Consider the following 13974-nt stretch of genomic DNA (forward strand, 5'->3'; position numbering starts at 1 on the left):
CCTAACAGCCGAATTTTGTGAAACACTTTGGAAGCTGCTGTCAGACATAGAAGGGTTTTGATTTCCCTTCTGCTCAGCAAACTTCTATGAATGTTGCATTTGTAATATTGAATGTTGGGACTTTCACAAAGAACTTGCTCAGTTCCAATATGTAACTGTAGTGATGAGGAGGGAGACTTCAGAAACACGCTTCTCACCTTTGTTGCCATTGAGGTTTTCCTTTTTTCAAAGGCTTCTTGTCCTAGCAAAGATAAGTCATAGGTCCAATCTAGCACTAGTTATCTCACCTTCCTAGCACATTCAAAAAAGTTAGTCCATATTTCCCTTGGCTTGCTTTTTTGCAGTCCACCAAGATAGAACTAAACAAAACCAAGTCCATGTATTGAGAAAAGTTCATGTGCAATTTTACAAGAAAATAAAATAGGAAATTATATGTTGATCTGAACCTGTTATTTTTCATGCAGGTCAAATCCTACCTGGTATTGAGAGGTTCTAGGTGGACCTGCTAAAATATGTAATCTATTTTCCATTTTCATGCCATGGCTAAGATTACAGGCTAGGAACTTGAACGCCTGGGTATAAATCCCTAATGTGCCATCAAAAACACTATATGATCTTTGGACAATCACTTTTTTCAGCTTAACCTACCTTGTATGGTTGTTGAGCGGATAAAATGGAGAAGGGGCAAACACACACACACACATACACAGAGTCCTCCGTCAAATCCCAAGAACAGAAATCATAGAAATTTACAGGAAGTAAAGATGCACCACAATTTCTAGTGTTAGCCTCATGTTGTCTCTCACAGATAATTCTGACTTTCACTGTCAACACAAAAAAGGGCATCCTTTGTTAATGAATCTTATTGGTAGAAGTTACTCTTGTGTGAAAAAGGAGAGGTGAATGTATACAAAAGACACATGCTGCCTCATGACGAAATGTGTTTCAAGTTCGTGGGTCCCTGGGATTCTGAAACACAATGACCTCTCTCAAAACAAACAAATGTGGTGGGAATTTGGCATGGAGACACATATATCTGGGAGGGAAGACAAAGCCCAGTCTTGTCAAGAACTCAGAAGCTTAGCTGGGTGAGTACTTGGAAGGGAAATCATCAATGTAGGCTGTGCAGCAGAAGGCAATAGCAAATCATCTATGTTTCTCACTTGATGTCACAGTAGCACAGTGTTAACTGATGTCCCTTTAATACAATTGCTTAACTTACAATTCACTGTATTTTATTTAAAAGAGGGGAGGACAAGAGATGAAATGTATATCAGTCCACATGGTCAATCCATTCATTTACAGCATGAGAAACAAAGAAATTAAGATTGCATTGCTGCAGATGGTGAGACCTTACTTCGCTCAATAATCACACAACAACGACAGGCTGGAAAGGAATGGGCCGCAGCCCAGTTTATTAATTATTCAATAACATAATTAAACATGAACTATGTACATAAGAGCTGGGCGGCAAATGGGTCGCACATCACATCCCAATCTCCATTGGGACTGACGGGAAGGGAAGCCCCAGAGATAACACTCCGGCTTCACCCTTCCCGCCCCTGCTGAGGAGGCGGGCACTGGCTAAGCCCGAGGCCGCCTAACGGCCCGCCCTCCTCCCGTGCTTGCTGGGGTGTCGGGCACCGGCTAAGCCCTTGGCCGCCTATCGGCCCGACCCAACCCCACTCCCTGGGGTGTTGGGCAGCGGCCCGACCTGCCGGCCTGCCCGCCCCACCCCCCGGCCCTTCCACAGGGCACAAGCCTGGGAGACCCAGCCGGAAGGCTCGTTTTCTCCCCAGATGTGCGACACCCATTGCAAACCCGCCAGGACTGCGACAGTAAGAACCACAACCACCCAACCCCTAAAACCATAGGGAGGGAGGGTGGGCCACGCCTTGCTGGGTCTCACCGCCGGGAAGGGGGCGGACTGGGAGAGGCATCCTTATATACCCCGGCTCCTCCCGCCTTTACGGCTGGGAGCCAATCATTGCACCCGGTTCTGCAGCATGCCGCTAAGCCATGCATGCCCCTTATTTTGCTCCGTTGCTCACCCCGGCAGCAATGGCTGCCCCCGGTTATTCGGGTGCATCTAATTTGTTGAAGCTCTCTTATTGTGAGCACTTTTCTAAAGCAGTTGCTTAGCCATGTTTTTCCTCAAAAATGAGGTTGAATCTTCATGTCCAGTGAATTATTTTATTTTATTGATGCTTCAGATATAATGCGCAAGAAAGATTTGTTTGATTTTTTGAAGTACTTGAGCACGTGCAGTTGAAGGGAAACATTTTTTTTATTTTCCTCAGCAGCCTCCTGTGAGGGTTGCAAATGTGGGGGTAAGTGTTGGCAATTTGACAAGGAATGGAATCCATCCCAACAACATGCCAACTGCACTGGCTGCCGATCGAGTACCGGGTCATGTTTAAAGTTTTGGTTTTGACCTTTAAAGCCATTCGCGGCCTTGGCCCTGCATATCTAAGGGACCGTCTCTCCCTATATCACCCTTCTAGGCCCCTCCGTTCATCGGAGGCGGACCTACTGGTGATCCCTGGCCCCAAGGCGATCCGGCTGGCCTCTACAAGGGCCAGGGCTTTTACGGCTCTGGCCCCTACCTGGTGGAACAGGCTTCCAGGTGAGATCAGGGCCCTGCGGGATTTACAAAGTTTCCGCAGGGCCTGTAAAACGGACCTGTTCCGCCAGGCGTTTGGCCAGTCGGGATGATATCAACCGCAATAATAAGTAAACATCTGGCCTCCCGTGGGTTCATAAAAGGGGGAATAGAATAGAATAGTTGAAGCCATCTCTAGTTTAATATTTTATGTATTTTAATTAACTTATATTTATGATGTTTTAAATTTTTATGTTGTTGGAAACCGCCCTGAGCCTTCGGGGAGGGCGGTATACAAATATAATAAATAAATAAATAAAATAAATAGCTGTAGTGAGGAGGGGAAGGTTTCAGAAAGACCCTTCTTAATCACAGCACCAGTGGGACTTCTGCCCTCCTTGTAAGGCTTCTTGTCCTGGCAAAAAGACGTGCCCTGTAGTGCTACCATTTGTGACACAGATAGTGGCACATAATCGGTATGCGGCGATCTGCAATCCACTGCAACCCCTTCTAGCATATTCAAAAATGTTAGACTATATTTATTTGGGTTAGCCATTTTGCAGTCCCACATGACAGTACTAATCAAAACCTAGTATATGTATTGGGAAAAAATCCACATGCAATTTCATGGAAATGTAATGTTTTTAGTATGTTTAAATGTTTGGTTTCCTATTTTCAGATGCTATGTTGGGGCAAAGTTGTGAGAAACCTAACAAGTATAGGCACATTAAAATCCATGGATCCTTTGCCCTGAATGTCATAATATTTAGAGCCCTCCACCTCTGCGGCTCTGATTTAGAAGATCTGTAGTACATTATGATTGGGTTTTCTAAATTTAGGGAATCAGGTTTGTTTCCACAGATTAATAATAAATCTGGCCACTGTTAGGTGTATCTGTCTCAGTCCCAGTCTCTCATTCTTCCCAACTTTATGAATCATATTGTTTTGCTATGAGAGAGAACAAAGCAGTGTCCTGCAGTTGATTTACGTTATCTGTCTGACCCTTTCAAGAGACATCACTTTATAATGAGAGGCACATCCATGCACTGAGGACTGACCATTTTGCATACCTATTATGGCACTTTCAGTATGCCGCATTATTCATATGCTGAATGCAGCTCAAGGGTGTTTATTGAACATGTCTCTGCACAGGCTGAGTGTGTCTGCCAAGAAGAAAAAGATGTGGTGAAAATATAAAGGCAAGTGTTATCAGCCTATCTACTGGTGAAACTCTGGGCCTTTCCCCACTTACTTTAAGCCCCGCACCACTCTCCTCAAGTAGCGCGGGGTTCCCCCTGCACTCCCCATTACAGGGGCGGCGACAGCGCAGCCGCCCTGAAGCTGCTGCTATCGCGCCCCCTCAGCATGCGGCATCCTTGGCGCTCTTGTAAATGGCGCTTTTTGATGACACTGCTGTAACCCTGCCCTGTATATCCTGGCTTAGGAAATATTGGATTTCATATTTCTCATATTGTTTCTTATGCTATATGCTGCAACATGCCAGTTTCCTTGTTTGTATGGGTGTTAGCAGAGTGTCCAAGCTGAAAGCAGGCCACAGGCAAAAAGTCTGCTTTACAAAATCTAATCAAGTGGATGAGTTACTTCTGCATAACCTGGAGGTCTCATTTTGTTTTTGGGCATGATCTTGATTACCACACCTTGCAAAGATACTGTTAAAGACAAAGAATATGGAAAGCCAACTTGCTATCAAGTACTGCACTTCCTATCTCTTCTGGAAACCAAGTTAGCAACAAAGGGTTGCTTCTTTGCATTTCCTTCCCTTTTGTCATGACTGTCCTAAAACCACTTACCTCATCCTGAATCAATGAAGCCTCATTCAAATCTGAATACTGAAGGCAGAGACTGTAAGAGTTACTTTGCCTAAAGCCAGTCTGCGCTTCCTGATATAATCTAGGACCAATTGACTCCCATTGTCCCAAGGTGTAGAACAATAGAAGAGCTGACTAACGACCTCAGCACCCCCAAAGCCCAGCATGGGAAATTCCAGAGAATTTAGAAAAAAGGAAACTTAAAACTCACTAGTTCCGCCTCTTCCTGGGCAAAAGAGTATAAGAGGTCAGTTCACCCCAACACATGTGCTCTTACTAGCCTGTACCTTCCTTGGTCTGGTCAGTTTGAGACACGATATCGTCCTTTGCCTGGATTCAGATGCTGGTCATTTGAATCCTTGCCTTCTACAAGATCTTCTTCAGCTGAACTTAGGTAAAGTATTTCCCTGAAAACCCCCCTCCATTTCTATAATCCAATCTATCATTTAAAACCTTTTTTATATCTTAGGAACTTGAATGTATGTGCTCTTATGCCTCACTGTGTGTGTGTATTTTTAAACAAATTTATATAAACATTTAAATTCAATTTGGACTCTTGCTTCTCTGTGGAATATTCATTGCTAGAATTCCTTCCCCGTAGATACAGTCTAAAAAGATCCCCTCTTGGCCCCTCTCGCTGCCAACGTGAGAGCTCATTCCCCTTTGCTACTTGTGTGCTGTTATATTTTTAGCAGCTGGTGGAGAATCCCTTTAATAAAATCCTTACCCCTGTTAAGGGCGTAACACTGCACAGAGCGCAGGGTCATGGGGACGCCTGGGCGTGCACCAGAGATGCCGCGCGGTGAGAGTAGCGCGCAGCAAAGGGCAGCAAAAGTAAGTGGGGAAACGCCCTTAAAGGCCTGACATAGGGTGTTAAATTAAAGGGTGTTTTAATATATACCTCAGGTTAAAAATGTAATAAAAGTAAGCCTATCTTCAAAAGTGTTGTGGTCTCTTTCTTTTAGGGATTTGATGGGAAAATGGAAAAAAGTGTAATACTATGACAGACATTGGCCCCTTCTGCACAGCAAATGAATAATGAGATGCAGTCACAATAACATAATCTGTTTTCCCGTTCACATGCATTCTGTGCAGGCAGCGATTGGAGGTCACAGAAACAATCCAGGTTGCTGTCACAGCTTTGCAAGGAGACAATTCTCTTTTTCAAAACTGTCCAGCAGTACATGCATAGATATGCAGGCAGGCTGAAATAAACCTCAACAACCATACCGATGTGCCACAATATGAATGGCTGCACCTGTACAGCTCCCACTTGGAATTTTTTTTTCAAAATAATCACTTGTTTAGCAATTTTAAAAATTGGTTTGGGAGAAATAAAATGGAACAGACTGGTTTGGGGGGGCAGGATCCTTGTGAAGTACTCCCCATCCCCAACCCAACCCAGGTTATTTAGCATCCCACACCCATGTTTCTTGGACTGTGTAGAATGGGCCATAGTTCTTCCTGAAATGCATTTGGTCTTACTTCATGCACAGCCATGTGTTGCTAGTGGTCTATTTCCTCTAGTTATAAAAAAAACTGAAGTAATAATGCAACACAGAAAAAAAGACTTTAGCATCACTTGGCAGTTAAGTGAGGTAAACTCTTGGGAGCCAATTGCCAGGAATAGAACATAAATTAAGCTCTGCCTCATTCCTACTTCCTTTTTGATTAGGAGTACCTGGCAACAAACCCTCTATGGAATGGCATGAGCAAATGGATACACGAATTTAAACAGCAGAAACAGCAATCATACCTAACGGTCTCTCTTTTGTCACAGATCATTATTATTGTGATTGATTCATTGGTCCAAATCCAGATCAAAGATGAAAACAAATAGTATTCTGTGACTTGATACTACAGCAGAAACTGACATGGGGAGCGTAAGATGAAAAGAGCTGGGGAAGAAAGCAGACTCAAAGGTAGTCAGTCATGTTTGATATTGGGAAATTTGTGTGTGAGTATAAATTGACTGCAGCAAGCTACAAAGAGATTCCTTCCAGTCTTTTACCATGTTTGTTGCTACGTTATCTGGAAGTGTTCCATACAATTTAAATCCTCTTGAAAAAATTGAACTGGCATCAGAATGTTCCTGGTGCCATGGTGCCAGACCTCCCATATGCATGCATACAGTGGCATAGGACACAGGGGACAAGGTGGAGCACTATGTCCAGGGTCTAGCTGGTGCGTGGCATGGCATGGCCATTCTGGGGGAAAATGTCGGGGTGTTCCGGGGGCATGGCAAGGTGTTCCAGGGCATGGCGGGAGCGGGCGGCGGTGTGGCGGGGGTGCAGGGCAAACACACACCCCAGGTGCAGTTCCTCCTCTATTCACACCTGCACTGATAGACCCATGTCTGTTTAAGTCAAGGTTGGTAGTTTGTCTCCAAGAAATGGAAAGAGGCAAAGGTGTTTCCAACCATACACATTTATTTAGAATAAAATGGGCAGCATAAAGAAAAGTGGAGAACAAATTCAAAACTTCAGAGTAGACACTAAGGTGATAGTTGCTGCTGTCAAAAGGGGTTAAAGAGAGATTATTCACTGGGATGGGGCAGAGGTGGGATTCAAATAATTTAACTATTGGTTGTTTACAAGCACCATTTTAACAACTGGTTTTGCCGAAGTGGTGTGAACCTGCTGAATCCCACCACTGGATAGGGGCATAATTTAATAAGAAATGAGATGAGGATGGCTGGTGGTGACAGGAGTAAACACCTACTTCATTGGGCAGCTTAAGATACCTGCTTTTATTTCAGTGGAAACTGATCATTTGAAAATGTTACAGAAGAGAAGGCAGCATTCACAGATGTCAGTCAGGCATAGTAAACAACTCGCACATGCAGAACAATGCCCTTTCAAACTGCGTTCAGTGCTCTTTGAAGCTGTGCGGAATGGCAAAATCCACTTGCAAACAGTGGTGAAAGTGGTTTGAAAACGCATTATTCTGCGTGTGCGGAAGGGAGAGGCTTTTAACAATACTACCACCAGACTTTTCAGAGCTGAGTCCTTGCGTTATTTCCCTGTACAGTATTGCAAATACTCCAGAGAGGAGGGACACAAGTTTTCAATTTCTGTTGTCCAGTTTGCCAGAACTGCAAGGATGGGAGTATATATAATTAATCACTGTGTGTGATGTCTATGCAACACTGCATTTTCCTGTGGAGCTGGGTAAGAATCAGAAAACTCTCCACTGACTTTTCCTATTCACGCTCAAGCAAAATATGAATAAAATTTGGTATAGTGCCAGGTTTTGGAGCATAGAAGCTGTAGAAGCTAATGTCTCCGCAATCTCTCATGTTGAGGAATGCCAGTGAGACACTGAGCTCCCATCCAGTTTGCCCATGTTTAAAAGATCCCATCCTTTGCTCATTAAACACAGCACCAATCTGTAGGCCAGTGGTGGCAAACCTTTGGCACTCCAGATGTTATGGACTACAATTCCCATCAGCCCCTGCCAGGATGGCCAATTGACCATGCTGGAAGGGGCTGATGGGAATTGTAGTCCATAACATCTGGAGGGCCAAAGGTTCGCCACCACGGCTCTAGGCTGAGATGGCCAAAGAAAGAATCCTGATGAACCATTCACTGATATTAGTTAACTGCAAAGAGAAGAAATCTCCACTGAATAGACCACAGTAGGATTCTGGGGAGACCTGGTGAGGATTGTTCTCTAAAGCACTTTCTCTGCTCACCTGTACAGGTAGTCTGCAAATGAATATTGGAAGCAAAAATGCCCAACCTTACTTCCACATCTGAATTCTTTCTCCTGGAATTTTCAAGCGTCCGAAAAGTACAGATCGTATACTCTTTTATATTCCTCACGGTATATCTGACTGCAGTGACTGGCAACCTTCTCATCATCCTTGCCGTAACCCTGGACCATCATCTGCACACACCCATGTACTTCTTTCTCATGAATCTGGCCATTCAGGATCTTGGCTTAATTTCTGTCACATTACCCAAAACGATGGCCAATTCCCTCATGAACAGCAGGTCAATTTCTTATTTGGGGTGTGTAGCTCAGGTTTTCTGTCTTTTCCAATTCATAGGAGCAGATTTTGCGATTCTAACAGTAATGGCACATGATCGTCATATTGCTATCTGCAATCCATTGCACTATGAGACAATTATGCACAGAGGAGCCTGTATTCAGATGGCAGCCAGTGCATGGATTGCTGGCGCACTTAATGGTATGTTACAGACTGCTGGAACTTTTAGTATCACCTTTTGCTCCAACATGATTGATCAGTTCTTCTGTGAAATACCACAGATGCTAAAACTCTCCTGTTCAGACCTGTATCTGGTGGAAGTTGGTGTGATGATATTCAGCTCTTTCCTTGTATCAGGATGCTTCATCTACATCACTGTCAGCTATGTGCGGATTTTTGAAGCTGTGCTCAAAATCCCTTCTGTGCATGGTCAGAAAAAGGCCATCTCCACTTGCCTTCCGCACCTCACTGTGGTTTCTTTGCTTATCTTTACTGGCATGTTTGCCTATTTCAGGCCTCAGAGTTACACTTCATCTGACCTGAACGTTATTTCTGCAATAATTTATGCTATAGTCCCTCCCTTGCTCAATCCATTCATTTATAGCATGAGAAACAAAGAAATCAAGACTGCATTGTTGAAGCTCTCTGATTGTGGGCATTTTTCTAGAATAACTGCTAGCAAAGCTTTTCCACAAAAATGAGACGGAATATCCTTCAGCAAATATTGGGGCTGGGGGTGGGGTTTAGACACAAAACACAAGAAATAGTAGGGTATATTTTTAAGCACTTCAAAATTTCCCATCAGATGTAGAAGGTTTGGGTTTTCTTTTCTCCCCAGCATATACTTTTGAGAATTGAAAATCAAAATCTGTAAGTGGCTTCACTATGTTTTTTTTAAAAAAACACACAATCTACAAGGTTTATTTTGAATAAGTTAAGTTATGTGTGAATATGGATCGAAAAAGAATGGTACACTCCTAACTGGGATGGTCATCCTTTTCCACCAAGTGCACAGCTTTGGGAGGGAAGCACATGAAACACTGAGGGAGGTACGGGACACTCATCTAGCCAGTCAGATAACCCTGGCAATCAATGGGCTGAGAGATATCTCAGCTAGATCACCCTCAGATAGCCTTATTGATGTATAATATCTTATTGGAATGATTAAATATATGAGAATGGCTGTATAAAATTTGGAATATTTCATACTTGAACAAAATGAATTATTAACTGATAACTTTTTTTGAAAATGGACTTTTCTCATTATGGCCTTCCCCCATGAATTGTTTGCAACATATCTTGCCACCAAATGTTACAGGTTTTTTTTAATTTTAATTCCACATTTCCCCCACCCCCCTGTTTGCTTTTGGGAAAGTTTTCCCTTCATTTTTCTCTGCTGTTTTCCCAAACATTTTTACTACAGTTTTTTTAAAAAAAAATAATTTCCACATCAGCTTCCCTTGAACATGTGATCATGTTGAAATTGTATTTATTCCTCCACCCCACCAAACATCTGACACTTTTTCATGTTCCAGTGTAGTCACCCAACCCCCACTTCATTCATTTTCTCCTCTCCCTGCTCCTCCATTTCTTCTCTGTTTGTCATATTGTTTTTGCAATGCAACATAAAGGCACAGACACAAGCCAGGTCTATTTATCAGCTTTGTCAATTTCATCCCAAATGACTGAAGTCACTCACATTAATCCAAAGATGCACATGTCCACAGTGGAGAGTGAGTGAAATTGCAGAAGGAAATTGACAAGAGTCTTATGTGCAGCAAGCTACTTGGGAAGCAGCTTGGCTGGGCCATGAATTTGCCATCCCTGGCTGTGGAGCAGCTACCCTGTCCTTTGGATTGCATTACCTTTTATAAGTTGCTTGAATAACTGACTACAACAGTGATAGCGAACCTTTTCGAGACCGGGTGCCCAAATTGCAACCCAAAATCCACTTGTTTATCGCAAAGTGCCGACACAGCAATTTAACCTGAATACTGAGGTTTTAGTTTTTAAAAAATGGTTGGCTCCGAAGGTACGCATTACTTTCGAGAGCTAAGCTCTGGTGGTAGCTCAGTGGCTCTTGGCTTTTGAATCAACTCGTGCAGCTCGCTTCCAACGAGGGTGAATCCGCGACTAATTCTAGGAGGAGTTTTACTCAGAAGCAAGCTCCCTATTGCCAGGCAAACCTAGAAGCTTGCTCCCAGATAAAGGATCACGCTTTAGGTCTTCACATGAAAATCAGTGGGGTTTAACAGCGCTTATCAGGGTTACCTACACTGCTTCCCCAAAACTAGGTCTTAGGTTTAATGCTAATAATCAAGCCCAGTGGCCCAGGCCAGCCTAGATGTGTGGGATGGGTGGGTGGGTGGGGGACTCTGTTTGCATGTGCTCACAAGGAGGGCTCTGAGTGCCACCTCTGGCACCCGTGCCATAGGTTCGCCACCTCTGGACTACAACAATGTAACCATTTCTTCACAATTAGAGTATCTCTCTGCTCATTGGTATAAAGCTTGTTTAAAAAGTTCATATTCTCGTTTAACTAAATGAAGTAAATAATAAATAAATAATGAGTAGTTGGGGACCTGCTGGGTCATTCTGTATCACACTGACAAGCTGTAATGATGTCAGAACACAATAATCCATTATGATTTTGTGTGGAACTAATTGGCTCATTCTGCATGGGCCAAAAACAGCAGTGTGAAAACGGTGTGAAAACGGTGTAAATGGGTTTAAAACAGTATAAAAGGGTTTATACCATTTTCAAACCGTTTTCACACCACTGTTTTTGGCCCATGCAGAATGAGCCATTGATTTTGCTTCTGCTGTTGGTTAGTCCTCATGTAGGTCATTGAGTTAATCTAATTGGAAGAACCTTTGGAGACTGAGAAACAAGGGCCCCTTCCGCACACGCAAAATAATGCATTTTCAAACCACTTTCACAACTGTTTGCAAGTGGATTTTGCCATTCCGCACAGCTTCAAAGAGCACTGAAAGCAGTTTGAAGGTGCATTATTCTGCATGTGCGGAATGAGCCAAGGATTTTTTTTAAAAAATTCAGGAATGATATAACATCATTGCAGGGAAAAGTCCAACTTAGTTATTAGACCATGCAAAAAGAAAAAGAAATTGAGGGGTGCTAGAATGAACACACTCTAAATAGCAAATGATTCCATTGCCATGAAGGTCATGTAGAACTTGGCCTTTTGTAATATGTAAATGTAACCTCTATCTGTGGGTTCTGTGGGGCAGAACTTGGAATGAGTTTGTAACAACAAATTTTAAAAACAAAATGGTTTACTTTCATAACATATAACGTCAAACATCAACATTTAACATCACACTTCAAGGTCTTGTTCAGGTTTCATTTCAAGTTTTTCTAGTCACAGTCTTCTGATATTGGCAAGTCCAATTCTTCCTGCAAGTGGGTTGGCGCCTGAAGACTCCAAGGGCTTGGTGAACAGGATTCAACATGATGAAGGTTGCCAGGAGAACTCTCACCCATTACAACCACAAAAAAACCCTGAAAAATAAACTCCAACATTTACAACATAGCAAAAATAAACAACTACCTTCCCAGTAGTTCCCAACAACATTGCAGTTACCTTAACAAGGTGTTAAGGGCTTATACAAATCAAGGTCCGAGTCTGGTAGCCTTGTCTCCTCCAAACTACATGAGCTCTGCAGCCTCCTGCTGCTTTGAGTCTCCACCCATTTCTGGGTCAACCCATTCTGAGCATGGGGGTTACATAAACTTATTTCATAGTGTTGCATTTGAGCCAGAAATTGCTAAATCACTTTAATATGTGTTACATAAATTGGTCAGCAGAAGGAAAAGCGACATAGAAATGGAAGCAGCAACCGATCTCAAAAGATCCACCCACACACAATTGAACAGTGAACTCTCTTTGCACTCTAGCATTCATTCACATCTGGATTGCCTTGTCTATATAAGAAAACACAGTAGCATATAATTGCTATGGAGTAACAATAGAGGGACAAATAGAATTTGTTCTTAAAGGTCTCATTTTATGTCATACATTCAAACACGAAAAGTATGCACTAATTGTCTGCTTAAACTTGTGACATAAATAGAAACAAAAATGCAGCCAAGGGAAAAGTATTTCTTCAGATGGGTGTTAGGCTCTTGGGAAAACCTTGCCTCGATTGAACAGACTTCAAATGAATCTCCTTCTTATACTCAGAGCCTTTTTCATTCTGGTATAGTGAGGAATCAGCTGCACACATTATGACAAGCTGTAGCTTCCAGTAGCTTAGATAAGCTGAGGAATGGACGAAAACATCTAATGAAGAAATTAAATCTAACATAGACAATATCCATCAAAGGGTTTAATCTGTCTCAGTAAGTAATATTTTCTAAAATACGATTGCAACATTTCCAGAAAAAGATTGTCAGTCTTTTCTTTTCTTCTGATTTGCTGGTCTACTCCTGTATCTACTTGTTATCCATTTTCCCTATTGCTTTTGTCTATGCAGGTGCCAAGATCTTCAGCATAGCTTTTTCAGTAGGTGAAGGGGCATCACTCCTTTTCCCACCAGCAGAAAATCTCACAGTATTCATTTCATTTCATTTCATTTTAACCTTTAATGGCATATAAATTATTAGCATATTTCCATTTAAAAGAGAAAACTTTTAAAACATTTAAATACGGGTGTTTAAAATGCTTTTCAAGAATTTGGCCACTGCCAAGGTGATCGATGGATTACAGTCACTTAGCAGAAAGCGAGTGGTCTGGAACTTGGAGTGCTCAAGTCTTGGAAGCAGCAGAGGGTGAATTAAAATCATGTGCAGGTTACTGTGAAGACAGCATTCCAGAAGAATCTGAGTTATGGTTTCTATAGATCCACATCCGCAACGGCATAGTCTCTGATGTTTAGGGATCTGGAGGTATCTCCCTGAGGTTTCTGCTGATGGGAAAATATTGAGGCATGCTAGCATGAATGCATGGCATTGGTTAATGGATAACAGAGATGAGAGATATTTAGCTCTTGCTCTGTAACTTGGTTGTATTCCGAGGGAGCGGGGAGAGCATACAGCCGCCTTTGTTGGATAGAAACGATGATGTTCCAGATCCCTCAGTCTTTCGCGAATCTGATTGAAAATATGCAATTCACTATCAGTCCCAACATTGTCCAAATCAAATCCTATGGTTCTGATTCTGATCTCACAGTATTCAACCCAATCCCTTCTATGGCTTCCTAGAGAATATTGCAAATGACCATCAAAAATATGATAGATCAAAACTGATCTTATTCATTTTCATCAGGACATAGAAGTTGGATTTTGTTTTTATATTTGCACTGTTGTTGCCCTATGCCTGTTTGAATAATGTCTGACCAAATCCTATTCCCAAAAAATCAACCCATCTTCTTCACAAATATTTCTTATTAATTCTTTTGTATCACCGTCATAAGCACAGGGACTTGGAGAAACATTAAACCATGAGAATTCCATGTACTATATCACATGAGAATCCCATGGACTATCCCATGGAATATATATATTGATTTCTTGCCTTTATTAGCATAAACTA

General features: G+C 42.3%; 1 protein-coding gene across 1 annotated transcript; it reads left to right on the forward strand.

Moving 5' to 3' along the window:
• Positions 1-8163: 8163 nt before the first annotated feature.
• Positions 8164-9123, forward strand: LOC125444088 (olfactory receptor 14A16-like). The gene has a single exon (XM_048516525.1). The coding sequence runs from the start codon at positions 8164-8166 to the stop codon at positions 9121-9123; it is 960 nt and encodes a 319-aa protein (XP_048372482.1).
• Positions 9124-13974: the final 4851 nt, after the last annotated feature.

This window comes from Sphaerodactylus townsendi, linkage group LG15 (genome assembly GCF_021028975.2).
Source record: "Sphaerodactylus townsendi isolate TG3544 linkage group LG15, MPM_Stown_v2.3, whole genome shotgun sequence".
NCBI lineage: Eukaryota > Metazoa > Chordata > Lepidosauria > Squamata > Sphaerodactylidae > Sphaerodactylus > Sphaerodactylus townsendi.

Bases quoted from the DNA above. Each gene is read 5' to 3' on its own strand.
- LOC125444088 (XM_048516525.1), top strand. From the start codon at position 8,164: ATGCCCAACCTTACTTCCACATCTGAATTCTTTCTCCTGGAATTTTCA.